The 23,524-nt window shown below is 54.5% G+C and overlaps 1 protein-coding gene across 1 annotated transcript in view; it reads right to left on the minus strand.

The window, feature by feature from the left end:
- Window positions 1-612: 612 nt before the first annotated feature.
- The window catches only part of HCN4 (hyperpolarization activated cyclic nucleotide gated potassium channel 4), a 42,166-nt gene continuing 19,254 nt past the window's right edge, over window positions 613-23,524 (minus strand). The window contains exons 2-8 of the mRNA XM_019968244.2: window positions 17,321-17,744; window positions 7,643-7,804; window positions 5,400-5,618; window positions 3,317-3,463; window positions 2,979-3,219; window positions 2,388-2,552; window positions 613-2,276 (exon numbers count right to left, since the gene is read on the minus strand). Coding sequence (XP_019823803.2) covers window positions 820-2,276; window positions 2,388-2,552; window positions 2,979-3,219; window positions 3,317-3,463; window positions 5,400-5,618; window positions 7,643-7,804; window positions 17,321-17,744 — 2,815 coding nt within the window. The 3' untranslated portion in view covers window positions 613-819. The remainder of the gene's footprint in view (window positions 2,277-2,387; window positions 2,553-2,978; window positions 3,220-3,316; window positions 3,464-5,399; window positions 5,619-7,642; window positions 7,805-17,320; window positions 17,745-23,524) is intronic.

Genomic DNA, 23,524 nt, shown 5'->3' on the forward strand with positions numbered 1-23,524 from the left:
GAGACCAGAGATGGGGAGAGAGGAGGCCTGCCGAGAGGCCCTGGGGTCTTCTTCCCTGAGGACTGGAGAAGATACTTCCCCCAGGCCCTGTGGTGCCCAGCCTGCGGGCCAAAGCAGGTTACTGGATGGAAGGTGACCTGGGTGTCCTGGCAACATGGGGTTAAACTAGATTGCACACACATGTGCACATGTGTGAGTGGCTATCTACATGGCTCTACAGAGCGCTACATAGCTATACATATACACATCTTACATACATATACATATACATCTTGCTAAATTTGCAGTAGAAAAAAATGCAAGACTCTCAGGACCCTGACCCATTTGTCCCCAGGACTCAGGCAACTGAGGCTCCCTAGGAACAAACTCATGGGCAGCCCTTCCTGGAGGAACGGAGATGACTCCCAGCAGAGTGGGGCTCCAGGTTCACAGCTAAGGGCCTAGTGGTGGCTACTGCCCTAAAATGAATACAATGACCGGTCTGCGCTAGGAACCCCAAACATGGGTCATCCCCACCCCTGCCAAGCCCCAGAGACCCCACCTGCCTTCCTCTGGCTTTTATACTTGGGCCCTGCCTGCTCCCCTCCCCCCTCCCTCCCTCTAGTGCTGAGTATTAAAATAGTCTATAAAAGCAAGTGACCAAAAATCTATAGCTCTAAGAATACCTGGTTATTTTCTGCTGTCTTTTGTTTTTCTGGTGTGGATTTTTTTAATGATAATTATTATTATTGGTATATCTCCTAATCACAGTTAAACCTGAAGGAAAAAAGAAGGGAGAAAAAGAAAAAATAGAGGAGAGGAGGAGGGAGGGGACGCAGCTCATAGGTTGGACGGCAGTTTGGAGCGCACCGGCTCAGACCTGGCCCCAGGTTCCCTCTGGGGAGCAGCAGTCAGAGGGGGCCCCCCAGAAGAAGTGGCTCTTGCCCCAAATAAAGAAAGAGGGGGTGGCAAAGAACCTGAGGATGTCTTCCGAGGCAGAGTGACGTGCTGGCCAGGGACGGCACCATAGGGCCTCCCGGGGAGACCGAGGCCCCCGCTGCCCCCGCTGCCGCCCCCGCCTCTGGGAAAGAGCGGGAAGGCTGCCACCGACTCCCCAGAGGAGTGCGGGGAGGCTCTGCGGAGAGTCTGCGCCCCGTCCTGGGGGAGGGCCGGCTGAGAGGCTGAGATGAGCTTGAGGTCCTGGGTCAGGCGACCAGGGGTGAGGGGCGGCGTGCCCCGGCGCTGGGGGACCTGGGGCGGCGGGGGGCTGGATGCAGGGGGCAGGAGCAGGGATCCGTGGGAGCCAGAGGCCCGGGGCGGGGCACTTGGGAAAGTTCTTGGAGGGCCCGGGCTGTGGCCAGGAGGGCTGGGCCCTCCTCGGGGGGTGAAGGCGACAGGAGAAGCCCCCCCTGAGGCCCCTGCCACCAAGGACAGCCGCTCAGGCTGCCGCGGGGGTGTCTCTGGCGTACTCGGCGGGCCGGCGGCCAGCCCGGGGGACAGCTCCCCGGGAGGCTGGCCCAGCTGCCCGGGGCTGGACGACGGGGACCTGGCCGACGGCGGGGGCGGCAGGAAGGGCTCCGCGAGTCCCAGGCCTCCCCGGGCCCCCGGCAGCGGGGGCGGCGGCTGGCTGGCCTGCGGGGAGCGGGCGCCCGGCTGCAGCGGGGTGAGCAGGGGCGAGTCGGACGAGGACAGGGAGCCCCCCAGCGCCTTGTGGAAGTGGCCGAACCCGGCGGTGGCGGCGGCGGCGGCGGTGGAAGGCGTGGGCGCTGGGGAGGAGCCGCCGACCCCTGGCGGCGGGGAGGAGCTGGACGAGGGGAGGAGCGGGCTCAGACCGGCCGGCGCGGAGAATCCAGCCAGTTGTTGGATGTGAAAGGAGGAGGAAGACGGCGTGTCCACCTGGGACGGGCTGCTGGCGGGCGAGGCGGAGCCCAGCGCCGATGGGATCAGAGACTGCAGCCGCTTCAGGTGCCGGGGCGTCTGCCCGGCCCCGAGGCCGCCGAGCCCGGACCCCGGGGGAGGCCGGAAGATGGCAGCCGGCAGGCGCGGGTGGTGAGTGAGGGCGATGGCCACGGAGGTGGTGGCGGCGGCGGCCTGCAGCGGCGCCTGGATCAGCGGGGTCCAGATGACCGGCGTGGGGGTCGGCGTGGCGGAGGCGGCGGCCTGGACGCGATGCGCGCAGTGCGCCATCTCCCTGTCGTGCTGCACGATCTGCTGGATGATCTCGTTTTCCTGGTAGTTGAAGACGCCTGAGTTGAGGTCGTGCTGGACTTTGTGGAGGAGGATGGAGTTTTTCTTGCCTGGACCACCGAACAAGATCAGGCACTTAGGCCGGGGTGGGAGCAGACAGAAGCCTGTACCCCGCCCCCGCCCCCGCCCCGCCGCCACCTCCCTCCCGGCAGGCAGCTCACCGATGCGGTCCAGGCGGTCCAGCGCCACCGTCTCGAAGGCCCGCCGCATCATGGGGTACTCCTCCAGCACCTCATTGAAGTTGTCCACGCTCAGCGAGTAGAGGCGGCAGTAGGTGTCAGCCCTCACGCTAGCTGTGCGTCGGCCCCGCGTCAGCAGGCAGATTTCTGCCAGGATATCAGGAGTCAGTGGCCTCCCAGCAGATTCCACAGAACCCCACCACCACCCCGTCCCACCCTGACCTGGGCCCTGCGGTCTGGGACAGAAGCTTGACAGGCTCACAAGGCCCCGTCCCCAGGCTGTGACCCCTTCGGATGCCAGCCTGCAACCAAATGGGTACCAGACTAACTCCCATCGCTGGAACCACCCCTGTATGAGGAAAGGGCAACCCACTCCAGTTTTCTTGCCTGGGAAATCCCATCATGGACAGAGGAGCCTGTCAGGCTACAGTCCATGGGTTGAAAAGAGTCAGATAGCATGCGCCAGCCTCACAGACACCCACTCCCAGGCAGTGGCGTGAGGGTCTGTGATGTCATTCTTGGTGACTCCCCAACCCATTCCCCTGTCCCCCCAGGACCCCTTAGCTGCTTCACCTCCAAAATAAGAGCCATCTGCCAGCTTGGTCTCCTTGTTGCCCTTGGTGAGCACGCTGACCACCCCGTGCTGAATGAAGTACATCTTCTTGCCAATGGTGCCTTCGCGGATGATGTAGTCCCCAGGCTGGAAGACCTCGAAGCGCAGCTTGGTCAGCATGGAGGTCACAAAGTTGGGATCCGCGTTGGCAAACAGTGGCATGGAGGCCACCAGCTTTCTGCAGTTAAAGTTGATGATCTCCTGCTCCCAAGATGGGGTGAATTGAGAAAGGGAGGCGGAGGTGAGGGGAACCGCCCAGCAGGAAGGCCTGGTTCCCCTCCCGAGCCACCAAGCTCACCTCCCGCAGTGGCTCGCTCAGCTCGCCCAGGATGCTCTCCTCGTCGAACATCTTGCCCTGGTAGCGGTGCTCGTAGTAGTCATGGATGCGCTGGCGGGTGTCGGGCGGGAGCTTGTGGAAGGACATGTACTGCTCCACCTGCTTGTACTGAGTGCCAGGAGAGAGAGCGTGTCACCTCCTAGCCAGCCAGTCTGACTGCCCCAGCTGGCACCACGCTGTCTTGGCTGCTGGTGACTAGAGCCAGCATGGCTCCCGTGGGCCTTTTTGGCTGACCTTTGAGAGTGAGGGCCTCAGCGTGGATGTGGCCCTGACTCCCAGCCACTTGGGGTAGAGGAGGGGCACTAGAGCACCCAGTCTTCACCATGTTCAATACAATGATTCCTCTAAAGGTCAGTCTCTATGTCACACTGTGGACCAGCGCGGCCTCGCTCACAGACTCTAGAAGGAGCTGTTTCCCAGCAGTTGTAACAAACTGGCAGAGGCAGCGGAATGGGCTGCATTAGAGGTTTGGAGGGGTTGGAGACTGAAGGCAGGATGCCTGACGCATCAGGTGGGGCATGTGTCCAACCATGGGCTCCGGTGAGGCTGAGTCTTTGCTTAAAGAGCAACTCCAGCTAGGCCTACCAGCTGGAGGGAGGGACTGGGTAGAGAAGGGATGTTAAGTAAAGGTTTAGGGACAAAAGATTGTGAACCTAAGTGCCCAGGACTTAACCAACTAAGAAACGCTCCTGCCCCTGGCCCCTCGGGGTGATGGGTGGGTGCCGCTCCAGCCACCCCTGGATTGTGGGTGGAGAGTGGGGATCCTCAGGTGCATAGCTGGGATAGGAGGCACAATTAGGCAAGAAACAGATGTTCCCACAGGGGGATGTAAGGGAAGTCCCTGTACCCCAGGAACCATCAGAAATAGGATGTACTAGCGCTTCAAAGAGGTGGGGACACAGTGCTGTGACAGAGCAATGACAAGAAGGAGGTGATGTTCCCTAAGGTTCTTCCAAGTGCCGTGACCCAGGCGGGAGCCAGCTGGGATGAAGGAGAAGGAGCTGATGACAGGGCAGCCGCTACCAGGCACCAAAGATGGCTCCCGGATTCTGGCCTGGGCGTCTGCACTACTGTATCCACTAAGAAGACAGGCATGAGGGGAGGTTGGAGTGGAGAAGGCTGGAGAATGTTCTCATCTTGGACGTGATGAGGGTGAGGTCCAAAGAGGCATCAAGTAGTGTGGGGCTTAAGAAGGAGCTGGGGGCTGATTATACTATTTGGGTCCCACTGCAGTGAGATGGACACAGAACATGGGGTGGGGTGGGAAGACAGCAGCCCCTAAGAAAACTGGAGAGAGAGAAGCAGAGATTTGGGCCCACGCCACCAGGCGCCCAGCGTGGGATGACTGAGAAGATGAGCCAGCCAAGGAGAGTGGGGAAACGAGCAGAGAGCACGCGGTTGTGCAAACAAGTACGAAGCCCAGCAGGGAGTCATAACTGTCAGGGGCCAAGCAAGACAAGGACCCCACAGGACCCGCTGGCTTTAGCAACACAGAGGGCACAGATGACCTCAGACTCAGCAGGCTGAGAGAAGGGCAGATTCAGCATCCGCAAACAATGCAAGTTGGGTTGGTTGCATGGTGCATTGGTTGGTTTTAGGAATTTGTCCATGAGAAAGAGGCAGAGAGCAGAAAAGATAGCAGCCGAAGCCGAATGATGGTGGATGGACAGACATTTTTAAGAAGGGAGAGATGGGGCAAGTGTCAGTGCTGGTGTGAGGGCCCTGGAGAGGAGGAGGCCTGAGGGGACTGTGGACACAGCATAGGGGGCCAGGTGGGAAAGGGGCCCTCAGGCAAGAGACACAGGCCCCCATTACAGCAGGAGGAAAGAGGGTACAGATAAAAGACATTAGAGGTGTTTTAAGGCTGGGAGCTGAGCGTCCCCTAAGAGGAGTCCCCCACTCTGTCGCCCACCCAGGGAGCCCCCATCAGAAGGGGCTGGACCCATGGAAGCCCCGTGCCTGTCAGCCTGTGCTCCCTGTGGGAAGGAGCGATGGGCAGGTTCTCCTAAGAGAGCCCAGGGTTGACCCCGGCGTTCCGCCCTACCTTCTCCTGGTACTGGCGCCGGGAGGAGTCCAGGGACTGGATGAGGGCGGTGGCATGGCCGATGAACATGGCATAGCAGGTGGCACCCACAATCATGCTGAGCATGGTGAGCCAGACGTCCGACATGCCCACCGGGGCCTGCCGGCCATACCCGATGCACAGCATATGGCTCATGGCCTTGAAGAGGGCGTAGGAGTACTGCTTTCCCCAGGAGTTGTTCTGTGGACAGATGCACAGGTGGGCAGATGGGGAAGGGGTAGGCCAAGGAGAGGCAGGCCCTTCTCTCCAGCACCTAGAAAAGCCACACCCCTCCCCCAGCCTAACTCCCAGTAGCTGGGGCCCAGGCTCCCAACCTTGCTGTCAGCTGAAAACCTTGGTTGAGGAGCGAGGAGGCTCGGCAGCCCGGGGTGACCAAATGAATCCCTCACCTAGGCCATTCTCTGGCAAGGCAGGGAGGGCAGGGCTCAGACCGGGAGTCCCAGCAAAGGAATGGGCCCAGCCTAGCCCCTGGCTGACGTCTCAGCCCCTGGGGCAGTCTGGAGTCTCCCCAGTAGCCAGGGCTCCCGGCTGGGCCACCCCGCTGTCCTGCACTTGCTGAAGCAGCTCCATCCCTCCCACCAAGCTACTGCCAAGTGAAGCCCATTTCCCCACTGACCTCAATTATAAAACCAGATATGCTTCCCCTGGGGGGACAAGCTCAGGCAGACTGAGCCAAAAACGCTGTCCTCATTTTGGGTGAGCAAAGTTAAAGAGCTGCCGAGCTAAGGTGCCTCCTGTGTGAACCCAGCCTGCATCCAGCCAGGGCTGCGCCGCTTGTTACCCTCCCCTACCCCAAAGGTGGATGGTCGGAAACCCACACAATGCTGGGGGCGGGAGGACAGAGAAAGGGAGCGAGGCTCCTGGCTATTTTTGTCTGCAAAGCCAGTCCCTGTCTCAAGGAAGGCTCACTGTGGGAACACTGGGCTTGGAAGGGCCACCTCCTAAATTTAGTGCCTGTGTGGGCCTGTCACCCACACACAGAGCAGAGTTAAGTGCCCCAAATGAGGGGGCCACCAGGTGGTGACACCCCACCTCCCCAGTGCTCTCTGCCCACAAGGCGGGTGCATTAGCATTGATGTGGAAATCAACCCTCACGCATGACCCCCAGACTCTTGCCCAGAGCCCTAAGCACTACAGAGGTAACCAAGATTGTTTCCAGCACCTGGAGGGAGGCACAGGAGCTGCCAAGTTCAAGGTCACTTTGACCATCCTGGATAGAGCTGAGCTAGTCTTGGGGTTCTCAGTTCAGACAAGGGTGGGAGGTCTGCAGGGCTGATGATCTTCAGGGGTGGAGGGGCCCTGGGCTCCCGGCCTGGGGGACAGGGTTGGGGGGGGCAGCCCCCACTTGCCTCCAACCAGGGCTTCCGGCCTTACTGCTGAGCCTCTGGGGACCCGGAAATTCGATCCATTTGGCCAATTCATTTACACTTAACTCAACAAAATGCTGAAAGATGCCTCAGGGTCTCTTTCACCTCTTTCAAAGCCAGTTTTCCCACCCCTGGGGTCCCTAGAGACCAAACCAAACTAATGGATTGAGAGGAGGAGGCGAGGGTTCCCAGAGCCAGAGAAAGGCTCACAGGTCCAGGGGATCCTCCATCCTGCCTGGAGCTCACCCTGTCCCTGGGAGGCTGGGGGACCCTGCCCCATGGCTCTTCTCACCCACCCACAGGGTTGGAGGGGGAGGGAGATCAGGCTCCATCTAACCGGCCTTCTCTGCTCAGGACCCCCACGCGTGACCAGAGTGTGCGTCTATGGGGCAGGGAAAGGAGGGGGGTGAGAAGGGGCAAGGAGGCAGAAAGGCAGCCCTGGGCTGCTGCTGGAGCAGAAAGCGGCAGCCACATGAGATCTGGGGTCTGTGTGGGCTGCCCACAGCGCCCCTCCCCGGCTTCTCTTTCCTAGGCTGTTAAAGGTTGTTCTGCCCCTGGGAGCAGACGTGTAAGAGGGCAGGAGCCACCAGCCCGGCCTTCTCGCACCTGGTATAATCTGAGGGAGATCAGGTCTTAGTCTCCCTGGTGCTGTTGGGGCCCTGAGGAAGCTTGGTGGAGGCTCTAAGGTGGCAGCAGCAGCAGCAGGGAGGCGGGGGCGCCGCCCTAACCAGCACTCGGTGGAAGGTCCTGCATGCCACGACTCAAGGGCCCCACATGCGGTCTGCTCTGGCCGGGGCACCGTCCTCAGTACCCCCCCACAGCCGGGCCGGTGCTCACCACCATATTGTTGATGGACACCCAGCAGTCGTCGGGGAAGTCCTGCAGCATGGGCACCAGGAACTGCAGACAGCCGTCCCAGTGGCAGAGCAGCAGCATCATGCCAATGAGGTTGACGATGCGCACCACAGCACTCGCCAGGTCGTAGGTCATGTGAAAGATCTGCGGGCAGAGGGGAGAGAGTGGCCCACTGGGCAGTGGGTGGGGGGGCTGGCCTGGTCCCAGACCTGGCAGATCCCGCAGCTGTTTGCAGCCCCCCGCTGCTCTGCACACATGGGGCGGTGCGCCCAGCTTGGTGCATACCTCAGCCGTGACGAGGAGAGAAGGCATCAGGCCAGACACTGGGAGAAGCAGCCTGCAGGCAGTGGGGCCCCAGAGGGATGCCATCTGGGATCCGCATGGATGCCGAGTACCTCCCATGGGGCGTCCAGCTGCCCAGGCCAGACACATGAAGGGAGGGCCTGCGGGGTCCATGAGACCCAAAGTGGGCAGAGAAACTGCTTCCTCAGCTTGCATGGGCTGTGAGGCCAACACGCAGAAGAGCCAGCCCGCCAGAGGCTTCCCAGGGGACCACCGTGCGTGGTCAGGCCAGGCGAATGGTATTTCCCTAAATCCGTCACTGGTCTCTCGATAGACCCCAGGGAAAGCGGGCTCTGCCTAAGGCAGCCACGGAACTGAGGGGGAGCCATATCGACACACAGGCTCCAAGTTCCCACAGTCCTTGATCCCAGACCCCACTCCTGCCCGCTTCCTAGCTGTGTGACCTTGAGAAAGTCCCTGAACCTCTCTGATCCTTTTTTGCCTCATCTGGAAAATGCAATATAACTTCTTAACTTTGAGTGGGTTGTCAAAAAGATTAAATTATACATATAAAGTGCTTAGTACTAGGTATGGAAGTATTCAATAAATTGCAAAGCATTATTAATTGATAAGTTGTTAATAATTAATCCTTCTGATGAGTTAATATGTATGAGAAGTAATACTTTCCTGTACAGTTTAATAAAATACAGCAGCCTCAACCCCAGCCCACGTCAGCCTCAACGCCAGCCCACCTAGCCCCCAGAGGGGCCCCAGGCCATCCCCAGGTGGATGGCCACCCATCCATCTCTATTCCTGTGGCTCCAAAGTGAGGGGCTGAAGTGTGGCTGGGCAGGCCCGAGGGGCACATTCCAGCACCCCTGCCCCATCCCCTCCTCCCAGAGCTGCCTCTTGGCCCAGTTTCAGCAGGGGTCATCCTGGAGACAGGATGGTGAGGGGACAGAGGTGGAAAGAAGTCTAGAGGGAAGCTTCTGGAAGTTCTGACCTTGCCTCTGGCCTGGGAGACTTTGGGGGTGCCCCACCCAGAGTTCTGGTCCCTCCATGTGACTCCCAGGTAGACAGCCTTCCTGGAGAGGGGCTTTGGGCAAAACCTGGAGACTTGTCAAATGCCACAGAGAGCTAGTTCAAGTCCATTTCAGATGGGGGAAACTGAGACCTCAAGAAACAGACTCTAGATATTTCAACCCCTGGCTAGTGGTCTTTTAGTAACAGCCCCGTAGCTGGTGGTAGGATATTCTGATACTTGAGACCTTAGTTTTGCTTTCTTTTTTTTTAAAAAATTATTATTCTTTTCGGCCGTGGTGGGTCTTCGTTGCTGTGTGGGCTTTTCTCTCCAGTTGTGACGAGCGGGGGCTCCTCTCCAGTTGTGGCACTCGGACTTCTTGCTGCAGTGGCTTCTCTTGTTGCGGAGCGCAGGCTCCAGGCGCACGGGCTTCGGTAGCTACAGTGCACAGGCTCAGTGGTTGTGGCTCCCGGGCTCTAGAGCACAGGCTCATAGAGTTGCGGTGCATGGCCTTAGTGGCTCCACAGCATGTGGTATCTTTCCAGACCAGGGATCAAACCTGTGTCTACTGCATTGGCAGGTGGATTCTTTACCACTGAGCTACCAGGGAAGCCTCTTAGTTTCCCCTTCTGAAATGTGGGCTTAGCCTGGGTCTTGGTCTGGAAAAACCGAAGATGAATACGTCTTGTCCATCACCCCCTGGGTTGTGCCCACCTGTGGCCCCCTTAGTAGCATGACTCTGGATGTACCAGCTGAAAAGACGAAACAGACCTTGGACAGTTTCATGAACCATGGCAGCTCTAGCTTGTCCCATCGCCCCTTACATCCCTGGGACAGAGGGACAGTAACACTGTACCTGCCGGGAGGCACCCAGTCCCTCATTCATCATCTCTTTCAAACTCACAACAACACTTTGCTGAAGATGTTAACCCATTTACACCCAGGCTCAGAGAAGTAAAGGGACTTGCCCTCAGTCATGGTGGCAACAGAAGAGGCAGATTGGAACCCAGGGCTACCTGAAAATTCTTAGACTGGTCCAGGGCAGAAAGGGTGGTTTTCAGTAACTCCATTTTGTAAATAAAGTGAAAATGTTAGTTGCTCAGTTGTGTATGACTCTTTGTGACCCCATGGACTGTAGCCCCCCAGACTCCTCTGTCCATGGGATTTCCCCGGCAAGAATACCGGAGTGGGTTGCCATTCCATTCTCCAGCGGATCTTCCTGAGTCAGGGGATTGAACTCAGGTCTCCTGCATTGTAAGAAGATTCTTAACCATCTGAGCCACCAGGGAAGCCCTACAATTCAAACCCAAAGTGACCAAGTGATGTGGCCCGATCCACACTGCAAGCTGGACCTCAGGTGTTTCATCCTGGAAGCCTGGCACACAGTGTAATACCATAGACAGAGCTGTGTGCCCAGCAGCCTAGCCCCAGTGGGGCCCATATCCCAGCCCCAGGGTTGTCAGCATGCCGTTGCCTGACTAAGCTGACATATCCCTGTGTAAGGAGAGGTGGGTACTAGAGACCAGGCAGGGCAGGCAGCTCCTGAGGACCAGCGCCCCAGATGCAGCTCCAAGGGAATATTCCACTTATGTCTCTTCAGTACCTGCTTAGGTAAACTCAGTAGCTCCATGACCTTCGACTCACTAACCTTTCACAGTCTTGGTCGATAAGGGTGACACCAGCTCCCCTACTCTGGGGGGAGGGGGAGGGGGAGTGACATGGAACCACCTAGTCTCAGAGATGGCTAGCATCTGTTCTCACCACCCACCACCCCTCAACTACAATAAAGCTATATATCTGCCCTCACTTCTCAGGGTTGTTCAAGAAATTAAACTGGCTAAGAAAGTGCTCTGGGCCATACAGAAATACATAGGAGGTGGAGTGGGGAGAGAATCATTATTATTAAGTTCCTTCATTTCCGACTCTTATGAACTGAATATTTGTCTCTCCAAAATCCATACACTGAAGCCCTAAACCTCAATGTGATGGTATTAGGAAGTGGAGCCTTTGGGAGAGGATTTGGTCATAAGGGTGGGATCCCCATGAATGGAGTTAGTGCCTTTTTAAGAAGAGACATATGAAACAATATATGGCCACCTGAGGACACAGAAAGAGCATGGTTATCTATAAACCAGGAAGTGGGCCCTTACCACAACTTGACCACAACAGCATTCTAATATCCTTTCAGCCTCCAGAACTGTGAAAAATAAATATTTGTTGTCTAAGCCCATCAACCTGTGGTATCTTGTTCTAATAGCCTGAACCATATACTGCACTGAAGAAAGCCTTGGACCAATTTTAGAAAACATCCCAGACTCTACAGCCTATGATAATGGCTCCTTCCTATGTCTTACTTTGGGTCTTAAAGACCAGATCAAGCTTGGCACATTTTAATGCAATGTCTTTCCTTTTTCTATCATCCTTGTTTTTCTTTTCTTTGTAACTAATTTTCTTCCAAGATCAGGTCCCTGTCTAATCTTGCCTTTATCAGGATCTCAGCAACGAGTATGCAGGACAAGTGGCAGGGTCTCCGGAACTGAGACGTGCTTAAGTGACAAAGGCAAAGGTGAGGAAGACAGTGATGGGGATGATAGGGGCCAGAGGTGCCATGAGGGTGCACGGTGGCATTTGAAAAAGGCCCCACTCTGGGCTTCTCTGGTGGCTCAGACAGTAAAGAATCTGCCTGCAATGCAGGAGACCCAGGTTTGATCCCTGGGTTGCGAAGATCCCCTGGAGAAGGAATGGCTACCCACTCCAGTATTCTTGCCTGGAGAATCCCATGGACAAAGGAACCTGGCGGGCTGCAGTCCATGGGGTCGCAAAGAGTCAGACATGACTGAGCAGCTGAGCATGCACACACTTGGCTTTGCAGGAAGGAAAAAGGTGCTTTTCCCTTCACGTGGCACAGACTCACGTATCCTCATACAAGAGTGTGGTGGTGGTGGTGGTGGTGGCAGTGTGCCTCGTATTGGCTGAAGGGTGCAGGTGCTAGGAGGTCCAGCAGGGGTGGGTAGTGGGAGTTTTGGTGGTGTGAGGGGTACCGTGGATGGCTCTCACACACTAAGCTAGGGGCACCAACATGCAAAGTCTGAGCTTTCTGCAAAGAGCTGGGGGGGCATTTCCATTCAGTCTAAGAGGAGACCCCAGATAGTGGACACTCACCCCTCCCCCAACACTCCACAGCACCCAGGTGTGGTTCCTGAGAGCAAGGCTGAACGTTGCTGGGAGAGGTTGCTAAACACTCGTGTGTCCCCACTGTGAGCTGGGGCCACAGGCCACCTGCAAGTCAGCTGCACTGTGCAAATATTTGTCTTGCTCTTTATACCTCATTAAAACCCCCTTTTATGATGTTAGTTCTGACTCCAGGGATTGAGTGTCTTCATTTTGAGGGCCCCACAAGGCTTGCTAGGCAGGTGGCCTGGGCAATTCCCTCTCCAAGCCTAGCATGGCACTCAAGGGATGCTCCTACTCCTGCTCCCTTCTGCATCTTCTGGACCACAGGGCAGCATGTGTCTCCCACTGCCTCCCACAGTGGGCAAGTGCCTTCTCTGCTCTGAGCCTCAGTTTCCTCATGCCAGCTCCCAGGGCTGTCCTGGGGATCAGCTGGCACACAGGAGGTACTCAGCACATGGTAGTTCCTTTCCTTCCATCTTTTTCCCAGCCCTCAAAACAAAGAGCTGATTTCCTCAGTCCTGGGGAGAGACCAGAAACTGGAGTTTCTGCCAAGGCCTCTTCTTGGTTGAGTTCCCTCCTGAGACTCATTTCCTCCTAGGGAAGAGGGAAAACCTTCTCCCTGTGTCTCTGGAACAAGTGACCACATTAAGGACAGCAGTCCAGGGCCGGAGAGAGTGGATGGTGTGTGTGTGTGTGTGTGTTTCCTGGGTACCAAATAGAGGTGGCTGAGCTGAGCATCATGCTAGGTCCCTTCCTGGGGCTTGTAGAGAAGACCCACTCCCACCGCCCAGGACCATGCCTCTGGGTCATCCTGAACTCCCAATTCTGAGAGAGGTAGAAAAATTGAGCCCCAAAAGGAGAAGATATTTATCAGGGTTTACACGCCCCGGCCTGACCTTCTGCCTCCAGCCCCTCCCACCACTCCAAGATGCTGCCGAGGGAAAGAAGAGGCTTCTGGGATGGGTCACTGGGGTGCTGGGCCCTGCAGGGGAACATCTGAAGGGGGGTAACCATGGTTTCTAACAATAGCCTCTGTGCCTATAACAAGCTCTCACCTCAGAGGGAGGGAAGAGGCTTGGCTGGAAGAGGTTTGGGAGGAAGATGCTGACCTAGATCACCCAGGATGGAGGCAGAGGCTGGCATCCTCGGAGACAATCGCCCACGCCTGCCAAGCCCCTCCACCTGCCCTGACTCCTAAGAGCCACCCAGGATGGAGGCAGAGGCTGGCATCCTCGGAGACAATCGCCCACGCCTGCCAAGCCCCTCCACCTGCCCTGACTCCTAAGAGCCACCCAGGATGGAGGCAGAGGCTGGCATCCTCAGAGACAATCGCCTGCGCCTGCCAAGCCCCTCCACCTGCCCTGACTCCTAAGAGCAGCTATACTAACATTCAGGACCTCTGGACGGGAGGTTGGCCTGCACTGGGCTGGGCTGGGCTGGGCTCGGGGAGGGTCTGAAGGCTGAGGGTCGGGACCCCAGCCTCTCAGAAGCTTTTCCTTCCCCACAGGAGGCCAGCTCCCCAGCCCCCATCCAGGGCCATGACTGTGTCCTCAGGACGACCAGCTAACGTGATCCTCGCCCAGGGAGGTTGGAGGGGGCCTGAGGCCCAGCCTCCGGGAACATCGGAGCACATGTGACAGGTAGGGAAACTGAAGTCCAAAGAAGGGAAGAGATGCGTGTGAGTCACAGTCAGTGGAGGAGACAGAGCCGAGTCTTCCCTGTGAAATACCTCCTTCCTCAGCTCAGCCTGAGATTGGAGGCCTCAGAGGGTCTCCCTGCTGCTTCCTCCCAGCCAAAGTGAAACTGGGAACAGCCCCAGGACTTGGGTAGGCTACTGAGAATCTGGAATCAGGGCTCCCGGGGCCAGCTGGGAAACCCCAATCCAATCCCAGGGGTTTAGTGGGAGCCCTTGGCTAGACAGTGTGCCTGGCAGCCACCAACTCAAAGTAATTTCCTTCCCAGCTGGTCGGCAAGATAAGGGTGTGTGTGTGGATGGGGGGGGGGGTGCAGGGAGTCTTCCATCTGGCCTCCCAGGATCTCCCTTCCTGCCCATGAGAGCAGGTAATGTTGTCCAGTTCCAGCCCCGACCTGGGGCCTTTGTTCAGGGTGAGAGCCTGCCTGGCCAGTTTTGGGTAGCCCAGAGGGGAAACAGGCCACGGGCCCACCCTGCCCAGCCACTGGCAACTCAGCCAGCTCTCCCCAGAATACATGGTCCCCAGGGCCCAGGCATAGGTGAGGAGCAAGGTTCGCCCCCAGGGGTCTGGGGCCTGGAGACATGCACTGATGTCAGAGAAGGGAAAGAGCGACGCCTCTGCTTTGTTTTCCCCCATATTCCACAACATGTGGAATCTTAGTTCCCTGACCAGAGTCGAACCACACCCCCTGCATCTCTGCACTGGGAGTGTAGAATTTTAACTACTGGGCCGCCGGGGAAGTCCTGACTCCTTTGCTTTTAATCCGCAGACTAGCAGTAATTTCAAGACACACAGAGCTTCTGGGGTTTCTTGGGGACTGAGGGGCCCCAAATGGTTCTGAATTTCCACCTGGGACAGAAACCAAGAGATAAGCCCATCAGGGCATTCCAGGAGGTTCACCTCCATCTTCCCTCGGCAGCCACTCAGAGCTGCCCTGGCCACCACTACCCTGAGCCCCCCCAGGCACTGTCCCCTCTTAGCCCTGAGTTCAGACCCAGATGCTAACCCCTCTCTGCACCAAGTCCCCCAGGTTCCTCAAACCCAAACTTCCCAAAGAACTCACCCCACGCTCCTCCCCTCCACTGCCTGCCTCCCCAGTCTGAGCGGGGAGTCTCTCCCAACAGAGGGAGTGGTAATAGACCCAGCCAGCCTCCTTTCAGGCTGCCTGAGAACGTGGGAAGGGCAGGAAACCGGAGTCGGGAGACCTGGGTCAAAATCCTGCCACTGGGCAGCTGACCCCCTCACTCTCGGTTTCCTCTGACAAATATGGATAATAAATCCCGCCCTGCTGAGCTCGTCAGCAAGGTGTGAGGAACCAAAGAAACCATGGACAGAAAGTCTTTAAGAAAAATAAAGACCCTATAGAAGCAGGGGGGTTACAAGAAAATTGAGTGGGGAGGGGCGTCTATTAAACAGTTCTCTGCACCGGGCTTCACACCAAGGGTTTTGCAAACGTTATCTCTTTTAATCCTCGCAACAATCCACTGAGGAAGGGATGACTTACTCCCACTTTGCAGATAAGAGACTGAGGCTTGGGGTTAAGGCTGCCTCTTAGTCAATCAGCCAGGATTTTAATTCAGGTCTAATTAATCCTAACCCCAAAGCCCACACGCATTTCACCACGCTCTGCAGGGATGTGGACCACACTGCTGGGAGTCAAAAGCGCTAACTGGACCTGATCCGGCTCTGCTAGAGGTCTGCTGTGTGACCTTGGACAAGCCATTGCTTCTTCTATCAGCAGAAATCATGCAAACTTTTCAGCCCAAAGAGAATTCCTGTCATGAAGGGATTCTGCCAGGCTGGTGTAGGCACTTCTGCAGCACAGGTGTTCATGACACCTCTGACCTCAATCTGCCAGTGCCCTGACTATCAGCCATGGGCACTGCTGCCCACAGCCCAGGCTGCTGCAGGGAGTGGGCAGGGGGCGGGGCTTGCTGTCCTGGGCATGGCACTTACGTCCAATCACACAGAGGTTCCAAAGAACAGGAGCCTAACAGTGAGCCATGGCAAGACATGGCCCTCTGCAGAAGCTTCCCCAGGTGGGGGCCCACGCTGGACCCTGAGCCTGGTACCTCCAGGCTGGCCTGCCTGCTGCTGCCAGCCTATAGCCCTCTCTTGCTCCCATAGATGGCTGCATTCAGCCCACAGATGAGTTAGGTTTGTTCGGGATGGTTTTGGCCACTTCGCTCTTTTACAATTTTTATTTAGTCTCTATAGCCAGTGCTCTGCCCAGGGCCCCTAGCAGCCCTTTACAGCTTGTGCTCACACGTCTCCAGAAACGCACCAGGCCTGCATTCCCTACAGCCAGCACTCAAAGCTCTTTATCAGAGGTCTGGCTCCAGGAAACCACTTTGCCTGCTAGCGCTGAGGGCTGTCAGTGCCCTGAACCTGTGACTGACTGGTGAAGGGATATAAAACGCCCACCTCCTTTGCCCTGATTGAGACAAGTCCAGGCGAGCTGCTGCTGCTGTGGTTGTTCAGTCACTAAGTCACGACTGATTCTGGGACCCCACGGACTGCAGCATGCCAGGCTTCCCTGTCCTTCGTCATGTCCCAAAGTTTGCTCAAATGCATGTCCATCGAGTCGATGATGCCATCCAACCCCCTCATCCTCTGCCACCGCTTCTGCTGCCTGCAAGTTGAGGTCTTGAGGTGTGCTGTGTCCTGTCAGAGAGTGTCCCCTGAGACTTAGCTTGGTGTCAGCCTTGTTTGGCTTCCTTCTTTCCTCTCTATTCCTTTCCTTCCTTCCCCTGTCCCTCTTCTCCAATCTCTTACCAGATTTTCCTACCAGACTTTCTCCCCCCACACACACACTCAAATCACCTTATACAAATCCTCACCTGAAGGTCTGCACCAGAAGAGCCCAATCTAAGATAGTTGTCAACAAAATTTGCACCAAAATCCCCATTTCTGCTTCTTATGATAGATCTATAGATCTAGAAACCTGGGCCCATACCATTTGGCTGCAGTGGCCAGAGATGAGCAGAAGTGCCTGATACAGATGGAAGATATGCTCTCCAGTTTTCCCCAGTCCACCACACTCCCTATCATCCTTCAAATGGCCATTTTCATATGTTCTGCCAGACTTATGAGTTTTCAGACCCCACAATAAAGTGCAGTGATTAACAGTACAAGCTATGGAGTCTAGATTTACCAATTAATAATTCTGTGACATTATATAAATCCCTTCATAAATCCCTTATCTAAATCCCTTCATCTTTCTATATTTCCTCATGTGAAAAATGAGTACTTACATGTACCTATTTGGTACCTTCCATGCTTGAAACTTAAATGGGATACTGCCTGTAAAGTGATTTGTGTAGTATCTAGCACATGGTAAGAAGTCAAGAAATTACTAATATTTGTCCTCTTGGAGGAGATGTGCCTACTACAATCCGACAGCCCATATCCAACTATTTGCTGACCCATCACTCCCCTCGGGGTGGGGAGGTACCTCTCCCCTGAAGAGGTTTGGATCTGAACACTCACCTCTTCCCACTGGTGAATATATCGAATGAGGCGGGAGAGACGCAAGAGGCGCAGGAGGCTGAGGATCTTGGTGAACCGGACAATGCGCAGGGCCCGGGCAGTCTTGTAGACCTCCGAGTCGATGCGTGTCTCCACAATGAGGAAGATGTAGTCCACAGGAATGGAGGAGATGAAATCCACCACGAACCAGCTCTTTAGGTACTTCATCTTAATCCGCTGTGGGTCAAGGATGATCTCTGTGTTGTCCTCCACCACGATCCCTGTGCGGAAGTTGAGGACCAAGTCGATGAGGAAGAACGTGTCCGACACCACGTTGAAGACAATCCATGGTGTGGTGTTCTCATCCTTGAAGAAGGTGATGCCCACGGGAATGATGATCAGGTTTCCTACCATCAGCAGCAGCATGGTCAGGTCCCAGTAAAATCTGCCCAGAGACACACCGGTCAGTCATAGGAGGAGAGAGGGAATGAATGACAGACCCCAAAAGAAAGCTCAAAGAGAGCAAGGGTGGAGAGAGAAGTCTTGAGAGCTTCCAAAGTCCTGCAGGAGATAGGCACGTGGGTACCGGGGCAAGATGTAGTGACTGGCATAGCGAGAGGCTCTTCCTTAGTCATCCTTAGGGATGCTTTCTGCCTGCCTCTCCATGAACTCCCCGATGACAAGCCTCCTACTCCAATCCCTATACCCCAGTGAGAGGCTGAGAAGCAAACTAAATAATGACATCCAGAGAGAGGTGAGAGGCTGTTTTAGCAGCAGAAGTAGTTTACCCCACACCACCCCCAGGCTCAGGCCAGGCTGCTCCATCCTCCCTGATGGTCAACTGTGGCTTGAGACAGGCTGGCAGTCAGACATGCCACAGACCGTGACCAGAGAACAGGGCAGGATCAGACGCACAGCGGGAGTCTGGGAGACTGTGGGCGTGGGATCCAGTCCCAGCTCTGTCACTAACATTGTGTGACATCAGGCCGGTGCCCTCCCCATCTGGGCCTGAGTTTCCCCACTGTGCAATGAGGTCTGCACACTCAGTCCTATAATTCGGATCTGGCCTTCTCCCACACTGGCTCTCAGGGTTGGTGCTGGGGAGCAGGTCTCCTGTTAGTCTATTCCCTACAGTCAGAAAACCTCTGACCATGTCTCTCCCCTAGAGGTTTGCTTCTAACACAGTGGTCAGGAAAGTCAGTGATATCTTCAAATGCAGGCAGGGTTGTTGTTTTTTTTTTTCTAATATACTTCAACAATTTCATTTTTTCCAACAAATAATTTATACTTAGCAAAGTAGATATTTTTCATGTTCAAGTACACATTTACATAAACACAGATTGCACAATCAATACATTAATCACAATAAACTATTAGAAATATTTTCTCATTTTTTTTCTTAAAAAGTTTCCTTTAAACATTATTTGGTAGAAGGTACATACACTGTTTCAGTTAACTGGAAGTTTTTGTGATAAAAAACTTTTTTAAACTTTTATGAGAGTTGATGTTGTGTTCCTTTCAGGTGTACAGCAAAGTGATAGGCAGTGTTAACGGGGGATTTCAAGCACTACTCAATGCGATGGAATGAGACCAGGGGGCTTCCAGCATCACTTCTCCCAAGGCCTCAAAGCAACTGCTAATACTTCCCGGGGGAGGTGGGGAGGGACCCTCAGGGTGAAGCCTCTGAAAGGTTAAGCAATATGAGGAGGTAAAAACTAACTCACAGGTCTCCTACCTGGCCCAAAAAGGGCCCCTAGAGAGTATGAAGTGGAGAAGGCAATGGCACCCCACTCCAGTACTCTTGCCTGGAAAATCCCATGGGCGGAGGAGCCTGGTAGGCTGCAGGTCATGGGGTCGAGAAGAGTCAGACACGACTGAGTGACTTGACTTTCACTTTTCACTTTCATGCATTGGAGAAGGAAATGGCAACCCACTCCAGTGTTCTTGCCTGGAGAATCCCAGGGACAAGGGAGCCTGGTTAGCTGCCGTCTATGGGGTCGCACAGAGGTGGACACGACTGAAGCGACTTCACAGCAGCAGCAGCAGGGAGTATGAAGACAGCATAGGAAAGCGTAGACCCTGTGTCTAGAGGCGTGATATGCCCAACCACCGGCCACTCCAGAGCTGCCCTAAAACAAAAGACTTGCACTGCAGAGCTTTTCTCTCTGCTAGTAATTTAGACAGTTACACAATGACAGATAAAGGTATTATGTTGGGCAGACATAGCCTATCTTCTCCCAAGAGAAATAACAGTTCAGCCATCTTTAATTCTCTACCACAGGGAAGCCAGGAGGAAGAGAGTGGAGACAGCAGGACAAAACCAAAGTGTCCCTGCCTAATGAGGTCAAAGTTTGAAAAAAAATTACTCCACAGCAACTTGTTTTCTTTGTCAGACTCAAAATGATGCTATGAGTCAAGAAGAGGGCAGGGCCTGCTTCAGGGAAGAAGGGCAAGGCGGCTGTCCCATGTCACACAGCCCAGGCAAGTGCGGCTTCCCAAAAGACAGCTTCTGGCCGCTCCTTTGAAAGCCATGTTCTTCAGGGGCTCAAGATGAGACTTCAAGTCAGAGCTTCACTGGGCTAAGGCTTTTCATTCTAAGTCTGGTGCCAAGAGGTCAACTTTGTCTCCTTCCCTGCCCCTTAGCCCACCACCCTTTCATCAGCCCCACTCCCTTATGCCACCTGCGAAAACCCACCCCAGCCTTCACACCCACTCCACAGCACACGGAGCATCCTGCTAATGACTCGTGGGCCCTGCAAGAGTGGTTTCAGCTTCTATGCTGCTTTCAAGCTGTGTACATGCTTCATTCAGCCTCGTGAACTCATTCAAAAACAGCTGCTGACAACTCATTAGTGCCATACACAGGTATCCCCTTTCACACAGGCAGTGTGCAAACACCCCTATATACACATGGTCATTGTTCCTTTTACTTAATCTCTTGGGAAAAACAAAACAAAAAATTGTGACATAGAGGCCATGGAGGGCCCTGTGGCCCTCTGTACATAAAGCTAATAATATACCCAGACTGGAAGAGTTTCTAAAATTAACAGAGCGGGTGCAAGGCGGCTGGGAATGCTGACTCGGGTAGGCCTGCCACTCCAGCAGTTTCTACACTCTCCAAGCTCTAGTTCTCTCAATTACAGCCCAAATTTGAGGCAGTAATTAACAGGAGAATGTTTGCATTTAGTGATCTTCATAAAACCAAATTACACGAGGCAAAAACACCCATTTCCTTGCATTCTGACTAATTGTTTCAATCATGAGTTTCCAGATGCTAAGGGATATTTCTGGTGCCTGATCTGGGCTGGGGTCAGAATACTAGAGCACTTCTTCCCACACACCACTGTTCTGGAGCATCAAAGAGAAACTCAAAGGGCAGCATAATGTGGTAAGAAGAAAGAAGTACAGGCTCTTAGGCCAACCAACTTGAACTTGATTCCTGGTTCCATCATTTACTAGTATGTCATTTAATCTCTCTAAGCCTCAGTTTCCTCATCTGCTGCATGAGGATAATATTAACGAACTAGTGGAACTTTTTAAAGAGTGAAATGAATTGATATTTGTAAAATGCTCTGACCTATGCCTAGCCCATATTTTTAAATGAGTAAATAAGTAATTCAAGTCAACAGGAAAGAGGTGAGGAAGGTAAGTGAAATCTTCCAGGGAAGAGTCAAAGCAAAGCATCTGCTGGGGTGGTGAAAGGGAACTTATAATGGTTCAAGTAGCCAGTGGTGGAAGTCAGGGCCCAAAATATTCCCTGGACAACTGGATGGCAGAATCTATTTAACTCAGCAGAGAGATGCCCTGATCTCAGGGAGCTCATGGTCCAATCAGAGGACAAGGTTTAGACAGAAGACATGTTGGGCAATGATGTAAGAAACCATCTCAGGCAGCCCAGGCATCTGAAAAGGTGGGCTCCTGGGGGCCTAGACGGATGAGGTCATAAAGTGCTCCTGGAAGAGGTAATCGGAGTTGGGCTTTGGGAGCTGACCTTGGCCGTGTACACTATGTTCCTTACTCTTTGCCAGACGATTGCACAGATTTCTGAAGGCTGGGCCGGGTAAGAGCAAAAAAAAAAAAAAAAAAAAAAATTTTTTTTTTGATGTTCAGCACCACGGACAGCTCCCGGTGTGCCTGCCAGCCCAACCGCACTGGTCCAGCCAGGGGAAGTTGGCAACAGCCTCCACACCTCTCTGGCCCCTCTTCTCCTCCAGTCTTAGTGATCAGAAGCATCTCAAGTGATTCCTTAATGTCCCTGGGCATTTTCATTGGGGACTCCTTGGTGACTGACAACACTCTATTCAAAAAGACCCCAAAACTTGTATATCAAGCACTTGCTAATATTTGGTGCTTTCAATGCATTACTTAATTTATTCCTCACACCAGGACTAATGTGGCTGCTATTATCTGTATTTTATAGATGATGACACTGAGACTCAAGAGAGCAGTATCTCCCCAAGTCCACACAGTTAGGAAGGAGCAGACCCCAAATTCAGAGAGGTCAGTGGAACTCCTGAGTCAGACCTCTTGCGAGTTTAGGCACCTCAGCAGAATGTGGGGAGGTGGACAAACCTTTCTGGCATCTTTGCATCACACTGGGGAGGTAAGCCTGCCACAGCAGGTACAGCCCCCACCCCAGAGACAAGAAGGTTGCAAAGAGGTTTCAAGGGGACTCATCCTCCTGACACCAGGACTCCTGAGGTACTTCCTGGATGAGCAAACCAACACAACTTTTGAGTATTAAAAGCACCCCAGTCATCAGCAGCCAGTAGGGCAAGTTGTACCCAACCTGTAAAAAGGAAAACTGAGGTTCACAAAGGAAGGAATAGTAACATTCCAAAGCCTCAAGCTTTATGCCCAATGCTCCCCTGCCCACTCCCACTGGGTGTAGAATCATTCATGAATAAATCTCACAATCCAGACTCTATACATCCATGGTGGCGGGTGGCAGGCCCTGGCAGGGAGGCAATGGATAGCCAGACTCAGGCATGCTGGAGTTGGCACAAACCTGAATTAGAAGACTTGGTCTCCCCAAAGCCAGACGACCTTCCCCATCCCAGTGTTCTCTAAGTTAAGAGGAAGTCAGAGCCAGCAAGGGAGGGAATGGCCTGTGGGTCGGCTTTGGTGGAGTGGAGTGGTGGTCGGGGGCACATGCAGAAGGAAGGGGGTGGCACAAAGCCCAACAGCCCACTCCATTAATACCTGGAACAGTTCACAGTCTGAGAGGAAGGTTATGGCCTCAGGGGAGCTGAGGGAAGAGAAGACAGGAGGCTCCTGACCCTGAACTCAGAAACTCAAGGGCCAGACCAAGGGCCCTCTTCTTCCCTGGAGGCTGAAGAGGATGTGAAGGGTGATAAAACAGAGGCAGAAGTGGAAGTCCCAGAGCAGGGATGACCTCCTTTAGTTTCTTCTTGTCCACACCTGCCCACGCTTGCCTCTGAGCACATATGTTTTCTCACACACACACAGACACAAAAACATTTTTGTACACACGCTCTCATCTTTGTACCACTGTTCATAGGGAACAATGGGATGGGGAGGGTCATCTGGCAATTCTGCCTTTGTACACATATCCATTTTCACACATACATATTCTTGCACATCCATTTGCATACATTTTGACACAAATGGTAGCCACTGGGAATCCTGTCGGCTGCAAGGAAGAGAATGTTGGGTTTTTGCCTGCTAAGATCTTTTCCATCTTCAACATTCATCTGAAATGCTACCACTTCTGAGCCTTCTCAGCCTCTCACTGAAGCCCAGCCCAAGGTCTGGCCCTGGATCTCCTAGAATGCTGTGGGTTTCTTGAGTGCAGGGGCCTTGTTGCAGACATGCTTGTGCCCCTGCAGGGCTGGCAGCAGCAGGGGGAGGTATTCCCGTGCTTTCTCTCAGATAAGCAGCACACCCACAGCTCCATCTTGTACCCCTCCCCCTGCCCCCCACGCAGTTGGCTCAGACACCACTCCTAGCACCAGACTGCATTCCCGCCTGCCACCTGGAGGGCCTGCTGGCTCCTCCACCCAACAAGTCCAAGGCTGAGCTCAGCATCTTCCTCCTCAAAGCTGAAGGGCACAGTCAGCATTTCAATCACCTGGGCTGGAAACCTCACAGCCACCTTCAGCTGCTTTCTCTGTCCTCCCACCTGCCCCTGCAGGTCCCCCTAGCAGCAATCAAGTCTTGTCTGGCCCCTTCAATGACAGCTTCTGAATCTGTCCCCAAAGCTCT

Source organism: Bos indicus, chromosome 10 (genome assembly GCF_029378745.1).
Source record: "Bos indicus isolate NIAB-ARS_2022 breed Sahiwal x Tharparkar chromosome 10, NIAB-ARS_B.indTharparkar_mat_pri_1.0, whole genome shotgun sequence".
Lineage (NCBI taxonomy): Eukaryota > Metazoa > Chordata > Mammalia > Artiodactyla > Bovidae > Bos > Bos indicus.